Source organism: Podarcis muralis, chromosome 7, assembly GCF_964188315.1.
Source record: "Podarcis muralis chromosome 7, rPodMur119.hap1.1, whole genome shotgun sequence".
In the NCBI taxonomy this organism is placed as follows: Eukaryota; Metazoa; Chordata; class Lepidosauria; order Squamata; family Lacertidae; genus Podarcis; species Podarcis muralis.
Window position 1 is genome coordinate 77,402,829 of NC_135661.1, and position 22,581 is coordinate 77,425,409.

General features: G+C 47.6%; 2 protein-coding genes across 6 annotated transcripts; both read right to left on the reverse strand.

The window, feature by feature from the left end:
• Positions 1-498: 498 nt before the first annotated feature.
• On the reverse strand, positions 499-9,530 carry LOC114603452 (phospholipase A2 inhibitor and Ly6/PLAUR domain-containing protein-like). 5 transcript variants are annotated; one of them, XM_028742464.2, is made up of 6 exons: positions 8,474-9,524; positions 6,663-6,794; positions 6,223-6,336; positions 4,790-4,948; positions 2,513-2,653; positions 499-787 (listed from the first exon to the last, which is right to left on the reverse strand). In XM_028742464.2, the coding sequence occupies exons 2-6, from the start codon at positions 6,718-6,720 to the stop codon at positions 549-551; spliced, it is 711 nt and encodes a 236-aa protein (XP_028598297.2). In that variant the 5' UTR covers positions 6,721-6,794; positions 8,474-9,524; the 3' UTR covers positions 499-548. The 5 variants fall into 5 exon arrangements, with proteins under 5 accessions (XP_028598297.2, XP_028598296.2, XP_028598299.2 ...); XM_028742463.2 differs by having other exon boundaries at positions 6,663-6,799; XM_028742466.2 differs by lacking the exon at positions 8,474-9,524 and adding an exon at positions 7,470-7,636.
• Positions 9,531-16,032: 6,502 nt separating this feature from the next.
• Positions 16,033-22,159, reverse strand: LOC114603438 (interferon-inducible GTPase 5-like). The gene is made up of 2 exons (XM_028742428.2): positions 21,715-22,159; positions 16,033-18,943 (listed from the first exon to the last, which is right to left on the reverse strand). Exon 2 carries the CDS (start codon positions 18,920-18,922, stop codon positions 17,708-17,710), a length of 1,215 nt encoding a protein of 404 aa, XP_028598261.2. The 5' UTR covers positions 18,923-18,943; positions 21,715-22,159; the 3' UTR covers positions 16,033-17,707.
• Between the last annotated feature and the right edge of the window lie 422 nt (positions 22,160-22,581).

The following is a 22,581-nucleotide window of genomic DNA, read 5'->3' on the forward strand; positions in this document are numbered from 1 at the left end:
TAGGCATTGGGTAAGCCTTAGTTTTGGCTGGAGGGGAGGTTGTAGACTCTGCCTGCCCCACTTTGGTTAAAGCTATCCTGTTATAAAGGGATCCGCAAGGAGTTGCTTCTGTCTGATGCCCAGGCGGCAGCTAGGTCCATAGCACTCGTCTAATGGGGACCCCCTCAGGAATACCCCTATTTTACATAGGTCATAGCCCCTTCCCCCAATGCGGTTTACCCTTAGATGCACTCTCAGCAGATGGGCTGAGGGGAAAATAAATGGCTTCACCCAATGCCAAACATTTCACATCTGTAATTGATAAAAGTTGTGGCCTATTTGAACCCAAACTATATGCTGCTTTCTTGTCTGGTAATTTATTATCTAGGGAGCAGCGAGGTCACGGGGCCTTGGCAAGCAAGTGTAAGGTTTTAGAGATTTTAGAGAAATATGGAGGAATGGAAGTTCATGCTGAAAATTAGTGCATTCCTCCTTGAAGAAAAAAGATGAAGACATGAGTAAGAAAAACCGTAACGTTATAATTCTCGATACCTCGGCACATAGGATTGTTACACAGGTGAGGATGCAAACACAGAGAAACTCAAGAAAGCAATAACGTTTACAAAGGGGGACCCAGTTAGCTGGATGGCTGCAGAAGGGCCATAATCCTCAGTTTGCCCATCAGTGCAAACTGCATACTCAGTCACAATGTAGAGTTTTCCTGCATAGGGCACAAGGTCATTGACATCCAAGGAACAAGCTGAATCAGTTGCACAGCCTTTGACGGAGAAGTTTTGTTCCGGTAAACCTGCAGAGAGAGAAGAGCAAAGACTCAAAATGAGAGGAAGAGCAGGTCCCCTTTCGTACCTCATTGCGAGAAGTGAGGCTACAGGGAACCAGACAGAGGGCCTTCTCGGTAGTGGCGCCCGCCCTGTGGAACGCCCTCCCATCAGATGTCAAAGAGATAAATAATTACCTGACATTCAGAAGACATCTTAAGGCAGCCCTGTTCAGGGAAGTTTTTAATATGTAACGCTGTACTGTTTTTAACACTGATTGGGAGCCGCCCAGAGTGGCTGGGGAAACTCAGCCAGATGGGCGGGGTATAAATAATAAATAATAATAATTATTATTATATTATTATTATTATACCTAGCTTGTTTTCCCCTGCATATGATGGTTTGTGTCAGAGTCTAATTGCAGCGGGGGCTTGACCCAGCTGAATCTGGTGTCCGCAGAGCCTCACAGCTCACAGGTTCCCCCAACAGCATGCTATAAAGGAGGGAAGAAGTCAGGGAGAAGGCAGCAGCCAGAGGTGAAGCATAGGTTTGGAAAGTAGATAGACTTAGAAAGCCAAGTGTGGGAGAAAGAGCAGGCATGGACCTGGAGCTCTTTCTGGGTCACCACTCAGCAGGGATGGCCCCTCTTATTTCACCACCTGTGGCAAAATGGGAAAACGTTGCCCCTGCCTCCCCTCCAAAATCTTTCTTACTGGGGTCGTGCAGCTGCAGCGGTGGGAAGACGGCAGTTTGTCCAACCTTTAAACAGCTCACCTGGGCCACTACCACCTGTGTTGCTTGCTTCCTTCGTCACTTCCTGCCTGCCATTCTGTCATCATGCTGCCTATGAGCGGCCGTGCAAATTACAGCATGACGACAGCCTTACTTTTATATGTATATAGGAAGAAAAGGAAGATGGGACAGGAAGCAAAAATGATGATAAAGAAGTGAAAATAAAAGGAAGGTGGGATCTAAAACTTAAAAGAAAAGAATAATAGTCACTCTGAGGGAACTTCTGAGATTTCTGGGGGGGAAATGGCATGCACCCACCCCTGGGAGCATTGTCTGTGGTGAAAAGTACTAGGTTGGGCAATGTTTTGGGAAGCCTATTCCCTGTCTACACTTGCCTCCCATCCTTAATTTTGATTTGGGCATTCTTTCTGGAGAATCCCAGCCTTACCGTTTGGTAGTAGGAGACAAAGAGGGACATGGGGTGATTGTTTTTTTTAAATACACGCACGCAGAGTGGTGGTCAAAAGTGTGCCCAGTGATCATCAAGTCAATTTGAGGGTGTGTAGTGAGGTCACATTCACTCCTTACTTTACTTTTAACACATGCATATGCCACTTTAAGAGTTGTACCTTCCCCCAAAGAATCCTGGGGATGGTAGTTTGTTAAGCACATTGACCCCATAGAGCTACAGTGTCCAGCACTCTTAACAAACTACAGTTGCAAGGACTCATTGCGACTATCAAAGTGGTACAAGAGTTCTTGAAATACAGGGTGTGGCTTTGACCTAAGTCTCACAGAGTCCTGTTGCCTTTTTCACAAGCTAAGGGCTGTGGATAAAAGATTCCTCCCTGTCCCCACTATCACCGACTTCCCAGGTTCATCCTACTTTCCACCCACAACCCAGGTTGGAAAAGGGGAAATTAAGGGTAAGGCAGAAGCCATCTTTAAAGGCTTTCAACAAAGCTCCTTGGAAAGGTCCCAGTAACAGCAGGGTGTGTGTGTGCGTGTGTGTGAAGAAATACCAGCGTATAGCCCAACAAGGGAAATGCACTTTTCTTCGATTCCGGTGCATTCGACGCGCTCGTGGGCCTGGCAAGGGCCCCGGTTAAAACTCTCACACCCTGGGCAAGTCAACCCGTTTTTGGTAGAACTCGCAGGAGTCACTGGAAAACAATCAGAGGAAGATCTCACGTGAGCGAGGGCAGCGAGAGGTAGCTCTGATGAAACGGACTCAGCCCATGGAGCTAAGCAAACACGGTAAGCCCCAAACTTATGCACATTTAACTTGTGCAATTTCAGCTTTACAAGCCTTGCAACAACAACAACAACAACAACAACAACAACAACAATAATAGGGGGAGGAAAAAGAGACTCTGGCAATCCCACCTGCCATTGAACTCAATGTGTCCTGACCATACACAATTTTGGCTTTAGCTATGATCCCCAGAAACTAAAACCCACATAAATTGTAGTCTGTGCTTTGGTAGTCTCAAGGCTAGATTACTGCAGCATACTCTATATGGGGCTGTCCTTGGATCTGGCCTGGAAGCTTCAGCTAGGGAAGAACGTTGCAGGTGGAGCGGTGATGAGAACAGATCACCGTCAACACATGACACTCCATGGGCCAGGTTGCCCCCAAGAATGAGCCAGATCCACTAGTCTATCTAGTTCAGGATTGTCTACTGATTGGCAGAAGCTCTCTGGGGTTTTGGGAGTGCCTGGAGATGCCTGAGAAGGACACACTGCCAGGGGGCATGAAAAGGGGGCTCAAACTGCAGCAGACCAGTAGTGTCTGCAGATGTAGGAAGCTGCCTCACAGAGTCAGACCATTGCACCATCTAGCTTAGCACTGACTGCACTGACTGCCAGAGGTGCTCCAGGGTTCCAGCTTGGGCTGGATGATAGATTGTCCCAAACTGGTTTGAAGCCCGCATTGTGATATTGGTTTCATGATGTATCACGAATCATGATTTGTGTGCGTTATGCAAAAATCTCAATGTGGGGAAAACACAGAAGCCAGGTAATGCCTCTACATAGCTCCATCTTTATTTTAGACGTCAGGATATATTGGTATGTTGCTATGTTTAGCTGGTGATATATCGTGATGTTGAAGACCAGATATCGCACAGTCCTAATTCCAGGCAGGGGACATTCCCAAGTCCTTCCTGGAGATGCCAGGAGTTGAACCAGGGACCTTCTGCAAGGAAAGTGCTCTACCACTGAACTAAGGACCTTTCCATGCACTGAGGTCTTCTGCTGAGACCCTTCTTCAAAAGCCTCCTTCACCAGACAAATGCTCTTCAGTGGCATGGGAGATGGTCTTCTCAGCAGAGGCACCAGTTGCAGAACACCCACCCCAACAAGATTTGCATACCACCTTCCTTGCTATCTTTTTAGCATCAGGCAAATACAGATTTTTTATTTACCCGGGCATTTTAACCAGTTGCAAATCCTAGCCTGCTTTCAAGGGGTCTGTTCGCTGCTTGATTTTAGTGGGGTGGTGCTGTGGTTCTTGAATTGTGGCATTAATTTTTGTTGTTACACAGCCCTGAAATCCAAAAAAAGGATGGAAGGTGGTACATGACTCCTTTCTTTCCTGTGATGTGAGGTTTGCCTTGTATTGGAATAATAAAGGGCAGGAGTCAGCAAACCCATATTTATTGATAGGAGAAGTATAATAAAATAAGGTATTATTTGGGAGTGCAGATCAGGAAGTTTAACTAGGAGAACAGAACACATTGTAGCTTCATCAATGGCAGGCTTCTTCAACCTCGGCCTTCCAGATGTTTTGAGACTACAATTCCCATCATCCCTGACCACTGGTCCTGCTAGCCAGGGATCATGGGAGTTGTAGGCCAAAAACATCTGGAGGGCCGAGGTTGAGGAAGCCTGATCAATGGCATATTGGGTACAAACAGGAAACTGTGCATCTTTCATTGTGCAACTATTTAGATATATTTATATAATCTTTGGAAATATATTAAAGTTAAATTCACAGATCAATTTTTGCTTTTAAATAATAATATTTCCTTGCATTTATAATATAATAAATTCCCTTCTTTGTCCAGATCTGGATGGTGGCACATGGGGGGGGGGGGACGTTTTCTGAGAACTCCCTTAGGTCACTGGTTCAAGGTCACTCATTGCAGATTTGCATCCCCATTACGGTTGCTTTATGAACCTGCCAACTCGAACCTCATGGACCACCATTGTCCTCAAGAGGGAAGCTACCAAAGGCGCACACACACACACACACACACACTGCTTTGAAACACTCTGCAAGCTCAATCAATACTCACTACTTAGAACCAGTTCTTCGTTGCATCCAGCAGTTCCACAACAGGCTATGTTGCTCCGGATTTGCCTCTCCGTGGATGTGCTCAGCGTGAAGGCTCCTGGTTTGCAGGCACTGCGGTTGATGCAGCTTTTGTATATCCCAGTGGGGCTGACACCTCTGCCTGGAGAAAAAGAGGATGTGACTATTCCTCCTGAGCATGGGAGAAATGTCGTGTCAATTGGATCAAAAGCCTATCAGCAGGGACTGCCTTCTCTGATCGGACCAATGGCACGTGTAGCCCAGCATCCTGCTCTCACGGGGCAAAACCTATGGGAAGCCTGAAAGCAGGCTCTGAGCATAAGAGCACCCTCCCTTCCTGAGGATTCCAGCAACTAGAATTCAGGAGCACGCCGCCTCCGACAGAGGAGGTAGAACATACCCATCAGAGTCAGCAACTGCTGCAAGGCTTCTCCTTCACGAATTTGTTTGGAAGATTCAGGGCAGATAAAAGAAACCTTCACACAGCACATGGTTAAAACTATGGAACTCACACCCGCAGAAGGTAATGATGGCCCCCAAATGGGGTGGTTTTAAAAGAGGATTAGGCAAATTCATGGCCACTAGCCATAATGGCTATGCTCTGGCTCCACAATCGGAGGCAGCAACGCTTCTTCTTCATCATCATCTTTTCATTGGTTTTTACTGAAGAATTTTTTTGTGCCACAAAACCAATAGACAAACACATATAGCACCTCCACTTGCCATTCAGAGAGTCTTTTTGGCATCAGACACTATTGCCACAGACACTGTGCCGTTGGAGGAAAAGAGAGGGGAGTGGGGGGAGGGAGAGAGATGGGGGGATAATAATGATCTTTCGTTCTATTGCATAGTGTCTGTGCAGGGTTTTTGTGTCAGCATCACACGGGTAGGTCCTTTATTTATTTATAAATTTGTTCATTTTTATTGTCATTGCAAGAGATTATGGGGTCCAGAGCTTGGATGGTTGTGTCTGGTTGGTTGCAGTGTGGTTTCTTTGTATGTATGTGTGCCGGGCAGGGGGGTTGTTGGGTCAGATTAGCCATATCGCTGCATATGCTGTTGTGGGGCACAGGTCATTGCCTTGTTGTGCTGTATATGTGATACAGGGGAGCCACACCGGGGTGAAGGGGCCCTCCTTCGCTTGTCCCCATGCTCGTGTCGGTTAGCTTTCCTAGTAGGGTGCAATGCTTCTAAATACCAATTGCAGGAAACCAAAGGAGCAAGAGAGTGCTCTTGAGCTTTTTTCTGGTTTCCCATAGGAATCTGGACTCGATGGGCCACTGGCCTGATCCAGCAGGCTCTTCTTATGGCTTTAAGTCACCCAACCAACGCTGAGGCTGAGCAGGGATTTGAACTCATTCCTCCCTAGTGGAGAAGGACCAGAAGCCTACGGCATTTGCCAACAATTGCACCCACCTAACGTGTTGAATGTCGATAGGGTAACACACACTAGCTCTTTATGCGGGCAATGAATCATCTTGCATGTGGCATCTCCAAGGTCGCACTTTGAACACGATAAATTCCTAGCTTCTGGAAGCAGAAAGAAAGGGCGAGTGATTGCTACAGAAGGAACTGTAGGGCTCCAACCTGGGGGCTTTGTCGTGGGTCAGCTGGGTGGTGGTCCTGGGTTCACGGAAGTCTGGAGGACCCACTTTGGTGGCAAGAGGGGGAGTGGAAACAGAGAGCCATATGCACATTACGCCTCTGTAGCTGAGACGGGTCAACTGCAGAGGAAAGCCTGATAGCAAAAAGAGGGGTACAGCTGGGGCCCCGTTTATGGTCTTTTTGCCCAAGAAGCTCCCCATCCCGAAGCCTGGATCTGCCCATGTAAATAAGGTTTAATGAAGACCACTCACCATTAACAGGCAGCAGAAGAATGCAACAAGTAAGGCAGTGGAAAAGGATTGTTTTCATCGTTCCTTAGAGAAAGAACGGGCAAGTCCGGCACAGAGAAACTGAGAGGCCTCAAAAACTGCAAGGTTTAACGCCTGTACTGCAAAGGTAAACTTAGATATTATATGTGTGTGTGTATAACATCAAGGTTAGCCAACGTAGCGCCCTCTGGATATTGTCGGAATACAGCTTGCATCACTCCTGGACATTGGCCGTGTTGACCGGGGCTGGTGGGAATGAGGGTATGGCAAAAATATGAAGGGTGCCATTTTGGCTGCCTCTGGCATACATGGTCAGCTAGCTGCTGGGAACCACAAGTCATGAGAAGGCTGTTGCACTCAGGCCCTGATTGCCGACTTCCCATGGGCATCTGACTGGTCACTGTGAGAAGTGGAAGCTGCCCTAGATGGGTGTTTAGCCTGATCCACCTGGGCTGTTCCGAGGTTCTGCTTCTCTGTGCAGCATGGTTCAAACCACACATTTCCTTAACCCCGTCCCAATCAATCACAATTCAGGCCCGGCTTTGTCGCTTGCCCCCCCTCCAAGAAGTAGGGCTTCAAGAGTAAGTGGTTTTCCTTGTGTGTGTTTCCCAGCAGTGTTTGGGAGAAGCCCCCACCCCAACAACAAAGAAGAAGGAATCAGGGGGAAGAAGAGCAGGAGAGCAGCTTTCGTTTCTGTCTTCCATCAGCCCCAGCCAACAGGGCCTGTGGTCAGGGATGAAAGCAGCTGTAGTCAAACACATCACTTGTTCTTGAGGAATAATCACTCACCTGTAGTTTGATACAAAGGAGGGTGAGATGCCTCCACCCACCCGAAACTCTTGATTCGTCATCGTTTCTTGGCAGCGTGAATATTTATTTACTTATTGTTAAATTTGTTTCCTGCCCATCATCCGAAGATCACAGGGCGGTTCACAACGCAGAAAGGCAAAATGAGAACACAGCATACGTAACAAAACAAAAGCAAACTGATAACCTGGCTGGCATTAGACCCACAAGATGAGCCTGGCTGCTAGATTAGGCCCTCAAAAACCATCTAATCAGCATTCAAAATGCATTTTGCAGCTAGCTATTGGTCCCTTTGTGACCAAGTGAAGGTGCCCAGGTGGCAGGTTTAAGGGGCCGTTTGGCGCCTAGGTCATACACCTGAGTTTTTAGCACTGCATCTAACCCAACAACCTCTTCCTCACAATGGCCAACCAGATGTCTATGGGAAGCCCACAAACAGAAACTGAGCACAACAGCCGCCCTCCATTTTTGTCATTCACAGCAACTGGTACTCATTCATACTGCCTCCAAGACTGGGGGTAAAACACAGCCATTGTGGTGAGCAGCCGTTGGCAGCTCTAGGCTCCATGAATTTGTCTAATCACCATACATTAAAGCACATTCTACCACCACCACCACCCCAAAAAAACCTGGGAACTGCAGTTTACTCCTCCCAGAGCTGCGATTCCTAGCACCCTTTAAGAAACTACAGCTCCCAGGATTCTTGGGTCGTGCTTCATATGTCTGGGGTGTTGGGATTTGTTTTTCCCTCTAAGGGTTTTCAATTGGTTTGCAGACTGCCAACGAAGCCAGCGCTTCCCTGTGTTGCAATACACCAGCAGATTTAAAATTATACAGAAATTGTGTTGCGTGGGAGAGATTAGGAGGCAGCAGCTAATTGGAAAAGTCACCCCCACCATATTAACAGAGGCCGGAGAAGGGAACTTGGAAAAAAATCCTTCTGCAAATATATAAATGAGATTGATAAAAAGAATACAAAGACTCACATTGACTACCAAAGGACCTTCTGTCTCTCTCTAAAAACTAGGCCTCTGGGAATTCACAAGCTCCTACCACCAGGCTGGCAAGGCCTACAAGAAAAGCTATACCACCTTGAGGCACGGACAAAATGCATGTCTCTGATTGGCTTAAGACGGCAACATCTGAATGTAACACATAAGACAGGCTCCTCTACTTTTGCCTCTTCAATGCCTGCTGGGGGGGTTTCCTCTTTCAATTTACAGTAGCACATTTTTTTAAAACTGCTATTTGGATCCATACCAGATTCAAAACAGGTTTCGGATATGCAGTTGTTGATATATATTGTTACAGATCTGGGGTTAACAGAGTTTGGGGAGGTGCACGGGCACTCATAACCACTAGAGAACGTTAGAAATAATTAATGGTCGGATATGGATAATATTTGGAGTAGAGAAGGCCAGGCCTCTCACGTAGCTAAGAATGACAAAAGGTTCTGGAAGCAAGTCAAGGAAAACTCATCCTCATCAGGGAGAGAGATTCCCTGCCTGTGGACAAAGAGGGAGCTCCCAGAAGGACAAAGGTTTATGGTTTCAGCTTTCCTGTCTAGGAAAAAGGGAGTGGGCAGGCTGTACCCACAGGTTTGGGTTTTTTTTTTCTGGCAAGGGTTATAGAATCATAGAATTATAGAAGGGGGGCCTGAGGTTCATCTGGTCCAACCCCCTCCTATGCAGGAATATTGACTAAAGCGTCCATGACAGATGTCCATCCAACCTCTGCTTAAAAACCTCCAAGAAGGAGAATCCACAGGCTCCAGAGGGAGACTGTTTCTGACTGTCCTTCAGTCTGCTTTGCAATGGAAGTGGAAGTCTGGAAGTCCTGAAGGGGGGGAGTAGCAGGGGAGGGTGAAATATAGCAGGCTGAGGGAGGGTAAAGCACTTTTCTCCACCTGTCAGTTTCTCTACTAGAAACTGAGTGTTCACAACACTTCATATACAAGGGAGAACCAGTGGTCAGGTATGGAAGACCTGTTGTGGGGGTGAGGGTGAGGGTGATTTTCTCTCTCTCTCCCAATTGCATATTATTAGGGATGCACGCACGCACACACACACACGCACACACACACACACACACACACACACACACACACAATAACAGGATTCAATATTATGGGAAAGCCTGGGGGGAAATAGGAGATGTACTGAACATGTCCTGCTCAGTTTTGACCGGTGGTTCCCAACCTTTTTTTGCCCATGCCCCACCAAAATCCTGATGCCACACACACACACCCCGACATATAATTCTTCTTATTCAAAAAGTGAACTTCTATTCATGTGGAGGAAGCCTGAAAGGCCATTAACTTGGTCTAAACATTCTCAAATTGCCTCCCTTAAAAATCAAATTGCCCCACATTGGGAACTACGGGTTTAGACCCATTGCTATGAATAGGCCTGGCTAACCTTGGTACTTATATTTCAATGACTCTACTCTGAGCAAAAGTTAGTTGACTACAACCCAATGTGTTTCCAAGGCCCCATTCACACCATGCATTTAAAGCGCTATGACACCACTTCAAGCAGTCATGGCTCTTCCCTCAAAGAATTCTGGGAGCTGTGGTTTCTTAAGGATGCTGAGAGTTGCTAGGAGACTCCCCTCATTCCCCTCCTAGAGGCCCAATTCTCAGAATGGTTTAACAATCAGTATCCCTTAACAGGAAACCCTGCTAGTTATATCCCTGTGAGGGGGAATAGGAGTCTCCTGAAAACTCTCTGCCACACCTGTTTAAAGTGGTATCACAGTGTGTGAATGTGGCCCAAAACACCTGAAGCGACTGATGGATGAGAGAAATAACACTGCAGAGCCTAGAAGCAATAGTGGAAGATGCTATTTCTATGCTCTGCATCCATCTTAAATAACAACAACAACAACAACAAATTATTATTTATACCATGCCTGTCTGTCTGGGTTTTCCCAGCCACTCTGGGTGGCTTCCAACAAAATATTAAAAATATGATAAAACATCATACATTAAAAACTTCCCTAAACAGGGCTGCCTTCAGATGTCTTCTAAAAGTCAGATAGTTGTTTATTTCCTTGACATCTGGTCGGAGGGCATTCCACATGGCGGGTGCCGCTACTGAGAAGGCCCTCTGCCTGGTTCCCTGTAACCTCACTTCTCGCAGGGAGGGAACTGCCAGAAGGTTCTCGGAGCTGGACCTCAGTGTCTGGGTTGAACGATGGGGGTGGAGACTCTCCTTCAGGTATACCTGGCTGAGGCCATTTAGGGCTTTCAAGGTCAGCACCAACACTTTGAATTGTGCTTGGAAACGTACTGGGAGCCAATGTAGGTCTTTCAGGACCGGTATTATGTGGTCTCGGAGACCACTCCCAGTCGCCAGTCTAGCTGCCGCATTCTGGATTACAGCGTCACCTCGGGTTAAGAACTTAATTCCTTCTGGAGGAATTCTTAACCTGAAACTGTTCTTAACCTGAGGTAACACTTTAGCTAATGGGGCTTCCCGCCGCCACGCAATTTCTGTTCTCAACCTGAAGCAAAGTTCTTAACCCGAGGTACTATTTCTGAGTTAGTGGAGTCTGTAACCTGAAGCGTCTGTACCCGAGGTATCACTGTACTTCCCTCACGTCTTCAGGGGAAAGTCACTGCGGTCAGCTGGAGAAGTAATTTACAGCAGCAAGCATAACCTTGCGACCCATTGCGTGCTTGAAAAACACCTGACTTTCCCAGTTAGTTTATGACTAACACGTCTTGTTTTTACAAGCAGGTTGTATATACATTACATACACTTTAAAACACACACACCAACACACACACTAATACAAGGCATTGAAAACAAGGAAGAATGGCAGGATTTTATCTGGGGGTGTATGTGTAAGAGGATGAACACCCATTTACCTACAGACATGGGGCAGAGAAGCATTCTGCTCTGGCTGCAAAGAGGTGGGGTGTGTTCCCTATCCCCGAATCCACTCTGCCGCAGTCCTGCAAACATAGAAGCATCCTGAATCATTTTAACTTTGCAGAGAGCTGGTGCTCTGGCCTGGACATTTTTATGGTTAGAGGCGCCATTGAGGCTGCTTCCTGACTGTAGCTATTTTTGGGTTGGAAATCCAGGACTGTCCCTGGAAAATAGGGACATTTGGAGTGTCTGCAGTTGTTGGAGGATTGCGGCTCCCATCAGCCCCAGTCAGCATGGCCAAGGATGATGGGAATTGTAGTCCAGCAACATTTGGAGGGCCAAAGGTCCCCCACCTCTGAGTTAGAGGTAAATCCCATTCAGTTCCATGGGACTTGCCCCCTGAGAAAGGGATGTTAGATTGCAGACTTAGCCATCTTTCTCACTCCTTATTACCAGGTTTTCAATGGGATGATCAGACTTCACAGGTCAGCTCAGGGTGTGAATCTGCAATTCCCACGCTCTGTCTCCCACCTTCCAAATCCTATCTCTGAATAAGGAACGGTGGGGTGGAAATACCAGGACTTTTGGCATCTCTTGACCCATTGTTCTTGAAGCAAAGGCACATGCACTCTAATGGCAGCGTAATGGCCATAGGATAGCTGAAAGAAGACCAAAATAGCAAAGGAGACTTTGGACTCATTTGGCAGCTTTCTGCAAACATTTGTTCACGGCAAACACTGGCACCTCTCATAAATAGCACCATTCTGACAGAAGGACAAGCTGTAAAAATTAGGAGAACACAGCTAACCGGGGATAACCAGAGTTCACAGGCAACAGAAAGTGTGCACACCCTTTTTAAGAACTGGGGATCTCCTAATTCCTACCCACACACCACGTTATTTGAAAAGGAAAAGTCATCATGATACATGATCAGCAAGAGATCACAAGCAAGGCCAGTTTGTCAATTGGATGGATGATCCATTCTCCCCCCCCCCCCAAAGTACAGCCAAATGGCCCACTAGCAGACCACTGGCTAGGAATGAAGGGTGTGAGATTTATATGCTCGGTCAGACTATTTGCCCATCTAGTTGTCAGGAGCCAGAGTCAAGAGTCGGTGAGCAAGAAACACACCAGTGTCAGTGAAGTTAACTCTGTATTAAAAAAAAAACCCCAAAACAGCTCAGGCCTAGTGATGGCAGCAACTCTACCCAGTAGGTCTTGTGGGGACTGAAGGTCCCTAAACTTTCATAGCTTTCTAAAACTCCTCCCCTGGTTCCAACAACCTGAAGCTCTTGTGTCATGTCTCTCTTTGCTCCACCCTCTTCATTCCTTTTCATGTGCTGGAACACCAGGGGGGGAGAGGAGATGGTCGCAGCAGGAGGGGGAGACTCCCTGGATTCTTCAGCAGCTTGCCTCATCTCTGTCTCCTGCCCCCCTCCTCTCCTGCCTCTGATTCTGGACTGCTCTCTGCCAGAGTCTCTTCCTGCTCACTAAACCCTGTTGCCTTTTCAGCTTCTGACACTTCCTCCTCCCAGTCTGCTCCATCTTCTCCCTGTGACCAGGCATCGTTGTCCCGCTACCACTCCCTGGGCTCTGAGTCCTCTCCCCCTGGGGGTTTCTTAGCTGTTGCCTCCCACTCCTCTGCCTCGAGCCAATCCATGAATCCAGTCTACTACTATCACATACACCAGAGATGAAGGGCCTCAGACCCAACAAGCAGATGCAGACCACCAGCCCTTGCCATATGGCCCTTGGGACTCTCTCTAGGCCCAGAATGACATCCCCTGGTCTGGTTCTGCTTTGCACACACCTCTTGATCATTTTTGCCTGGCTCAAATGCAGTCTCGAACTCTGCTAACGTCTCTTGCTTCCCAGGGTGGAGAACAGAGAGAGGCATGGGAGTGCATGTGAAACAAGCCAACTGGGCATGGGTAAAGTTCAATTACTCCGCCCGCTTTTCCCTCTGGCCCTGCCCACCACCAACACATGGCCCCCAAAAGATTGTCTGTAAGGGAATATGGCCCTCGGGCTTAAAATGTTCCCCAACCCCTAATTGGGCTGGGAAAGATCCTCACCTGAAAGCTATTGCCTATCAGAGTGGAAAACAACAGTGAGCTAGATGGGCCCAATGATCTGGCTTGGTATAAGGCAGCTAGGACCAGCTCAAGGCATTTTGCTGCCTGAGGCAAAGGACAGTATGATGCTCCTGTATTCAAAGCCCACCAGACCGCAATGGGACAATGCTGTTCCCTGAGGGTGGGCAACCTAGCTTGGGGGCGGGGCAAAGAAGGCCATGTACCAAGCTCAGTTTTATCTTCAACACCTTTCTAACACTTGCTGCCCCAGCAACATTCACCACTTGAGGCAGGGGTCTCATTACGCCTAATAGTAGGACCGGCCCTGAAAGCATCTTCCCATGTTCCTTACATCAAACAAAGCATCAGTGTCTGTTAAGTGAGCACTTTCAGCTAGCCAGCTATCCAAAACAAGATTCAGCTGTCAGGGTGATTGGCTTCTGGCCATGGAATGGGGAAGGTTACAAGGTGTGTACACTTGAACTTATGGCCTGTCTGTTGACCACACGTGTGCACTCAATGTGCAAATCTGAGTGGAATGGAACCTTTCGCACCAAGTCAGACTGTGCATCCATTTAAAATGTGAGTACACCTTCAACTCTTAGGCCCAATTAAGGCTATGCCACACCAGAAAGTAGGAAGAAAATGGTTTATTACAAGGAAGAGGCAGGGTATATACCTTGCTTTTCATGGCAAGGTTACAGATATGCAGGCAGCAAATAGTTGTTAAGCACACACCCACCCCTTCATTCTACGGAGTAAAGAAAACCTGGAGAGTGATCACAGCAACTTTTCACGGACTCAGGCTAAGAGAAAGAAAAATAAGGGATGGGAGGGGTATACCTGATCTAGGAGCAAGCAGAGCGTGAAGTCAGGGATTTGAGATCTGTGCCTTCTGCGAGTGTTAAGCTCTCCCCCTCAGAATCCTATGCCACCAAGGAACAAGATCTCTTTCCTGTTCTTTTGTCTGTGTGCATATAAATATTAGTGGGGGGTGGGGTGGGGGACGACGACAAGGAAAAGCATTGTATTAGGGAACAGTGCTTTGCAAAACATTTTTTTCCATATTAACTAGGAAGAATTGTATACCAAAATTGATATACAGTGGTACCTTGGGTTACATATGCTTCAGGTTACACACTCCGCTAACCCAGAAATAGTGCTTCAGGTTAAGAACTTTGCTTCAGGATAAGAACAGAAATCGGGCTCCGGTGGTGCGGCGGCAGCAGGAGGCCCCAGTAGCTAAAGTGGTGCTTCAGGTTAAGAACAGTTTCAGGTTAAGAACGGACCTCTGGAATGAATTAAGTACTTAACCCGAGGTACCACTGTATTAGAAATTTGCATTAAACTGCTGCTGAGTTTTCATGAAGATTAAAAAACAACAACTAATGTGGAGTAGTGAATTTAGGATTGGAAAAAACGAGACCTAGGGGGAGGGGGGAAACCCTGATACTGACAGTCACTCAAATAAAGTGGCACAGTATCCCCTGGTGATTTTATGTATAATATAGCATCAGCAGTAAACAAAGGAAAGATTGCCATCTAGCGAGCTCCAGAAACCCTTGCACATGGCAAAACAAACTTTTGCAAAACTTACAAACAGGGTTGGGTAGCTACCCTTTTCTGTACCGAGGCTTCTATGGCTGATATATATAAAGAAGTCGTTTTCCTTGTAGCTAAAACAGGGTATGCAACGAAATGTTGCAGTATGAAGCTCTGCTATTTAGGATTACAAGAACTCCATTCCCTCCCCACGCTGAATTTCCCATTCCCTAACCCACTCATTTAGCAAAACATGGCTGCCAAGCCTTCTCAGTACCCATTGTGCTATTTTACCGGTTTCTCCTCCCCTTTGTCGCTACCCCCACAAAGATTTGTTCTGCAAACCAAGGGGTTTGACGCCCTGTGCACTGGCGGTGTCATTCAGACTTCATAAGCAACACCACACACAGGGTCAACATCAGGAGGAGGAGAAATGGCAGTGCTATAGGACAAGGGAGAGAAGTCCTCTTGCACACCTGCATTTAAAGCATTGGACACTAGTGATGACCTAAGCTTGACGCAGAATCACAACTTGCTGTGGAATTGATGGAAATGGGAGTTACGTTTTTCACCAGGAGAATTTGCTGAGGTGTCCCCGTCTAAGCTACCCAGCAGCAGGAAAGCCCTGTAACATGGAACTTTCTGCTTTACTTTTTGGTAACTAGGAACACAAGCCCACTGGATCAGGCCAATGGTAAGCACTAAAACTATACATCTCAAATGTCAAACAGCAGTGTAAGGAGGTGCGTCTTCAGAATTTGATGGAAATCATACGGTGAAGGAGCCAGATGAATGTCTGCGGGGAGGCAGTTCCACAATTTAGAGGATGCCACATAGAAGGCCCTTTGCTGGGCGGCACCCCCCCCCCCCAAAGCTTTCAAGGCAGTCAAGCTAACAAGAGGGCCTCCTCTGTGAATCTCACCACCCGAGGGGGTCTGTGGAGAAGGACGTGATCCCTCAGATGTTCCCTGTGTTGCACACTGCCTCTTTGTTTGCTTCACAAGAGTCTCCTTGACCCCAAGGATACAATGAACAAGTCACAAAGGCAGCATATGCAGAAAAATAGAAAAATTTATTGGTTAGACATGCCCTTTACATTGTAAAAACATAGATGGTACAGAAATATATTTTCCTTGCTGGTCAAACTAATAAGCAATTGCCCTGGGTTATGACTCACGATACGGAGATTGCTAACTTGAAAATCAATTATTACTTTCAAAAAGTACATGAGATGGTCAATGCAATTTGATAGCTGGCACGCTACGATAATGGCTCACAATCTACTGAACAGTGTAACATCAGAGGAAGATTGCTACTGCCTGCACCTGTGATCAAGACGCACCAGAACTCGCACTCACACACAACTTTATTTAATACAAGATGACTCTTATAAAGAATAAATCTGCTCACAGGCGATGCAGTCCCGGGTCTGCAATGTTAGAACTAGTCACTTCTGAAGTTAAGGTAACAAGCCGAATGGAGTTACAGAAAGTGCACCTGAAGCTTGCATTTGCAAAGTGATTCCCACAGGAGAGGCAGTTTGCGTCATTTAAAGGGCTGCTTCTCCTTCCAGCTTCACACAATCAAAACCCTGTGCTTTGGCAGAGTCGCCGCACAATCTTCACATTCCTGGCTCCAATCCATCGTGTTGTGGTCTGCCTCCCACTAGATTCCTTTCTGTTAAATGCATTTAAAGCCAAGTCAGAATCAAACACAGTCTCTGTGAGTTATGATCTCTCCCAGCACTCCCAGATGTAGCCATTTGAGGAGGAGAGATCCTGCAAAGAAAGGGAGATAGTGATGGTACTTCTCTGCATTCCATCCTGCAATCACAGTCAACTGGAAAACTGTCTAGCCAGTTTGGTACCCTGTCCGCAGTTACGGCTGAACTAGGATTTGTCACTGTCATGTGACGTGCCCTTCAGATTGTTGTTTCTCCTGTTGCAAATAGCTGGTGAGCCATATCAAAGCCATGGCATGGGTGGAAAACGACTTTCATCCACGGACCTGATCAGAATTGCACCCATGTGTACCATGATTGTGATTTGCAAAGGAAGGAATGATCCCATTGATACTACATCCAGTCTGACCTTCTGTGGGTGCTCTATAATGCTTCGAAATCTTCAGGGTTCTATTGTCCTGGCTACAGGAGGATAACAAAGTGATTGCACTCACCATCAGTGATTTGGGTCAAAAATGTTTCCACTTCATCAGTTCATTAGCAACAGTGGATGCCAACTGCAAATATGGCATTAGGGAAGCCTGACTTCTAATCAATGTTTTTAGCTATGTTTATGAAACACAAATAAAAGCAAGCATGCTGAATTCAATGACTCAAGGGGCTCAGGAAATTTTCCAATGCCAACTGAATTAATTTGCATTGGGATTTTTTAAAACCTTTTGGCAATTTATTATTTTCCACAAAAAGTTGTATCACTGGACGTTGTATGTAGGATTCTGATAACAGTAACCCACCATAACTAGTAGAACTGCACAAGATCTTTCCAGTTAGCATAGCACCATTCATGGAAGGCAGTTATATCAGCGGGTGCATCAGGGTTTTTGGATGGAACTGCCAACGTGAAGGTCATCCCACAAAGACTTTTGACTGCGTTTTCCTGGGTTAGCTGGACCTAAGTGACTAAGAAGCAGGACTGGTGGATAAAAGAGTGCGGGGAAAGGCACCTATGATCCCCAAGCACTTTTAAGGAGCTCTCTTGCTCCACCTTCAATCAAAAATAAATCCTGGTTCTGGAGGGTAGCCCTGAGACTCATCCTCCAAACCAAAGGCCCGTCCTAGGACCCTCTGGGCATCTTGTGCAAAGCTATCAAGGGCAGTGTGCAGCAGGTAATAGGCACCTACGAATGAGATGGCCCCAGCTACCATGTTGTCAAAAAGAGGCACTTTGTTCTTCACCACCCGGGCAGCCACTTGGCCGTACAAGGCGGCTTGGCTCAGGACGGCGTGCACGGCGTTCTCCGAAAGATCCTTCCCCAATGCTGAGCTCACCTGACTGGTCAGCTCATGGCGGGGCTTGGAGGCCACGAGGGCCAAGACGCCCAGGGACTCGTCGTCCAGGCCAAAACTCTTGCGGTAGGAGTGTAGGGTTTTCATGAGCATGGGGATGTTGAGGTGGAGGTTCTGGCCAGGCAAGGCCGAGACGGCGCAGGCCAGCAATGCCTTCTTCCAGATGTGCTTGCGCAGCGATGCCTTCTTCTTCTCCACAGCTGCTGCCGTGACGCAAGGGAAGGAGAGCAGCAAGGCGTGTCTCTTGTGGCCTTCGAGCTCCTCGGCCAGAGTGTCTTGCAAGCGCTGGAAGTCAAACCGGTGCAGCTCGAAGCTGGAGACCAGGAAGACCTTGGGGGAATCCAGGCCTTCATTCCGCAGCTGGCGGAGACAGTCCGCCTCTATCGCCCGCAGCACCTGAGCCTCCTCAAAACGGGCTGGCCTTCGTCGCTGTGAAGCCTTCAGGTCCTGGTCCACCTTGGAGCGGACAAAGTAGAAACGCTTGCCCATGGAGCCCACGGCGCGGGCCAGCCTGACATGGTTCTCCCGGAACCGCTCCGAGGCGATGATGATGAAGAAATCGTACCTCTCGAGACCCACCTGCTCCAGGTAGCGCTCCGCTTGGAAGCATGGGGTGCCGATGCCCGGCAGGTCCCACAGGAGGACGCTGGGCAGACGAGGGTGAGAGTACGATGTGGGTACGGCTGTGGTTTCGATGACACCGGTAGCGGCAGCACGGGGGTCTCCGTCGCTAAGTCCCAGCAGGGCGTTGATGAAGGTGGATTTGCCGGCTCCGGATTCGCCTGTCACAGCGATCTCTAGCTTGGTGGTCTCCAGGGAATCCAGGAGCGACTGGACCTGGCTGGACACCTCCAAGACCACACGGGATTGGATCACAGAGCCCATCTCTCTGAGGTCCATCTCCTGGATTTCCATGGTGTCTTTGTGGCGGAGGCTCTGGTAGGAGCACAAGGGGGGGAAAAGAGAATCAGGGTTTTTGCTGTTCCAAGTCTGCTAGGTTCTTTGTTTCTACTTCTCCTGAATGCCACTGTCTAAATCGCTAATCCTTGGCACCCTTCCAAAATGAGTAAGGGAAGGAAATCCATAAATAGGGAAGGGTTTCGGCTTCCAAAGAGGACTGAGCTCCTGTTCCTTCAATTAGTTGTGCAGAAGAGGAAATGTTGGTTGGGGGCATTTGTCAGCCCAGAGTAAGAAAAACTGCACTTGGCAAAATTCCCTCCACACAACTCAACTCGGCTCATACAGCTGGTGCACCCTTTTCAAGCTTATTGTGATCGGGATGCTAGTCGGGACAGATCTTAGGCCTGATCCACCAGGGCTTTCCTTACATCTTCCATGGCCACCCAATGTGCAAATGGTGAACACTTTTTTCAGGTAAGGCTGCAAAGCATGACCAGTTATGCTGTCACGGGGAGGGATGCCCAGTGGCATAGGAAGGGGGGGCGGTCCACCCTGGGTGCCACTCTGGGAGGGGTGACAAAATGGCCCCTGCCTCCCCCCCAGCTGTAGAGCAGCTGAGGGCGCCCACAGTCCATACGGTCGCCGCACATGAGCAGTTCGTACGGGCTGCGCCGCCCCAGGTGCTGGAGAGGGTTCCTCCGCCACTGGGGATGCCAGCTATTTTTTGTTTAATTATGCCCAATACATTTCAAACAGTTGTTCTTTTTCAAAAACAGGTCGCAATACAGTCATACCTCGTGTTGCGAACGTGATCCGTGCGGGAGGCACGTTCGCAACCCGCAGTGTTCACAACCTGAAGCGCCGCATCTGCGTGTGATGACATGAGTGTGATGTCATTTCGCGCTTCTGTGCATGTGCCAAAATCAGTACTTCCAGGTTCGGCATGGTCCGCAACCCGAAACCGCACAACCCGCAGCATTCATAACCCGAGGTATGACCGTAGTTTGCGGGATGAAGTTACTTGTTCAGAAGCAGAAGAAAAGCTGTTTGAAAAGTGCTGGGATTGATTTAAAGCAAAACGAAACACCCCCAGCTACATCTCCTCCTAAACCCTCCTTTGCACTCTTCCTTGAGTGTTTATGCCTGGCTGGAATGTGTTCTTGAACTCTGATTATGCCTCTTCCTTGGATGGAGAACACAGCAGGGTTCATGAGTGGATGTAGACATTAGCCTTCTCCACAATAGTAAGATTTACATTACAGTGGTACCTTGGGTTTGTACTTAATTCGTTCTGGAGGTCCGTTCTTAATCTGAAACTGTTCTTAACCTGAAGCACCACTTTAGCTAATGGGGCCTCCTGCTGCTGTCGCGCCACGGGAGCACGATTTCTGTTCTCATCCTGAAGCAAAGTTCTTAACCCGAGGTAATATTTCTGGGTTAGCAGAGTCTGGAACCTGAAGCGTCTGTAACCCGAGGTACCACTGTAATTGTTCTGCTAATGTTTTACTCTGGTCACACCCACCACTATCATGGGGCCCTCAGAAGCTTGCACAGAAGGCAATGTGGCCCTCGGCCCGCCCCTGACTTCCCTCTTTCTTTTCCTTGCCATTGATTCTATCCCACTTTTCCTTCCTGACAACTATCTAAATGAGTATTTTACTCTAGCCATTTTCAACATACCACTTAATATAAACATGTGCATCCCTCCAAATCAGGAAAAGAATCAGAAGCAGACTATTTTGTTTTATTATTATTATTATTATTATTATTATTATTATTATTATTATTATTATTGCTGCTGCTGTTATTATTATTACTAAGCTCTTCCATTCAAAGAGAGCATTCCAAGCACAGCACGTGCTTAAAACTACAGAATAATTAGAGGAAATCAATTAAATTAGAAAAACGCTACAAAAGTAAATGAGCAAGCTACAAGAATCTACAAAATAGCTGCCAGTAATAAGAACAGTCTGCTGGATCAGGCCAAAGTCCCATCTAGTCCAGCACCCTGTTTTCACAGTGGCCAGCCAGGTTACGTTTTTATATTGTGATTTTATCTTGCAAACCGCCCTGAAACTTGCAGGTATAGGGCAGTACACAGACTTAATTAATAATAATAATAATATTCAGAGGCATAGCTGCCTCTGGCAGTTAAGGCAGAGCCTAGCTATTGTGGTTAGTAGCCACTAATAGCCGCCTCCTCCTCCTCCATGAATTTCACTAATCCTTTTTTAAAGCCATCCAAGTTAATGGACATCACTGCCTCCCAAGGAAGTGAGTTCCAAAGCAGGGCCTGCTGCAACAGCAATCTCTCCACTAGTGATTCCCAACAGCAGATGACTAAGCAAGCAAATGTAGCTTTGACTTAACATGAAAGATTCCTTCTGCACCCACAAATGCGGGACGGAGCCCCATGTCTCACCTCACCCAATCCAACAAGTTGTTAGCAAACCAAAAGAGAAACAAGACTCCCAGCTGCCGGCTTTCCCTTCTCTAACCACTAGAGCCCACCCTTCCCATATTCAGAAGGGTAGCCAACCCAGTGACTGTCTGCTGCAGCAAAAAAACAAGAGCCTTGTGACACCCGGAAGTCGGCCACGGTTCGTTGTAGGAAAAGCTTAAGGATTCGAGGCCAGCTGGTCGGATGCTCGGGAAAGCTCCTACTGCAATCAATCTGCAGGCCTTCAAGGTGTCACCAGACTCTTCGCTCCTTCGAGTTTTCACCAAAGCGCAGCGCTTTTTTTGCAACCGGGCGGGTGGATGTGTGCGCTCCTTCGCGCCAGCTTTGAGCCCTCCTCTATACTCACAGAATTAATTTTCCAAACCAATTCCCTAAGGCGAAGCAGCCAGCAAGTGAGCAGCAGACGTGGCGAACCGGAGGGGATCCTGCCGATCGTCTGTAGGTGGAAAGCAAAACAGAAACCATCACATGGGAAGAGGCGGAGCTGCCGGTGAAAGAAACGCGCTGGTTGGGACTGACAAAGCAGCAGGCTCTTTAAATAAGAAGAAAAGCCGGACTCGTCCTGAGTGGCTGCTGCAATTAATTCGCGCCCTGGTGACCCAGATGCACCAGCCTGAGTCACATCGCAAAGCAGCCACTGCCCGGGGATCCGGGAAGCGTTGCGCGCAGAAAAGGTGATCCCAGGAACGGCCGGCGCACCGGAGAGGGAGGCGGAGCACGCGCTATCGGGGATTGTTGGGTCGCCTTCTGTGAATTTTTGCAAGCTGTCGAGAAGGGGGAGAGGGATGGAAAAGGGGGAAGGCGAAGCTGATTTACAAAAACGATCCACATTGGAAAAGTTATTATATTAACTAATGCATACTGATAGCAAAATGACTAGAATTAAAGCCATCACAGACCCCTCCAAAAAGTGAAATGAAATGTAGGTGTTCGGGGTTCCTCTGGGGAATTAAAAGGGAAACGGTCGTCATGCAATTTCCCTCTGCCCATTTCACGCCTCCTGACTCTATAGTACAGTAATGCCATTTTCCACGCTCTATATGTCATACCAATTCCCTGAACCTACTTGACGATAACTCTTCCACAATTACGCAGTCTCCAAGGTGCTCAGGGAGAAGGGATGTTTGCAATTTCACAGTGGCTAGAAACATTTTTTCCAGCTTGGGATTTATTTATTTTTTTTAAAAATTCTGCACTTTAAAAGCCTTTCAGG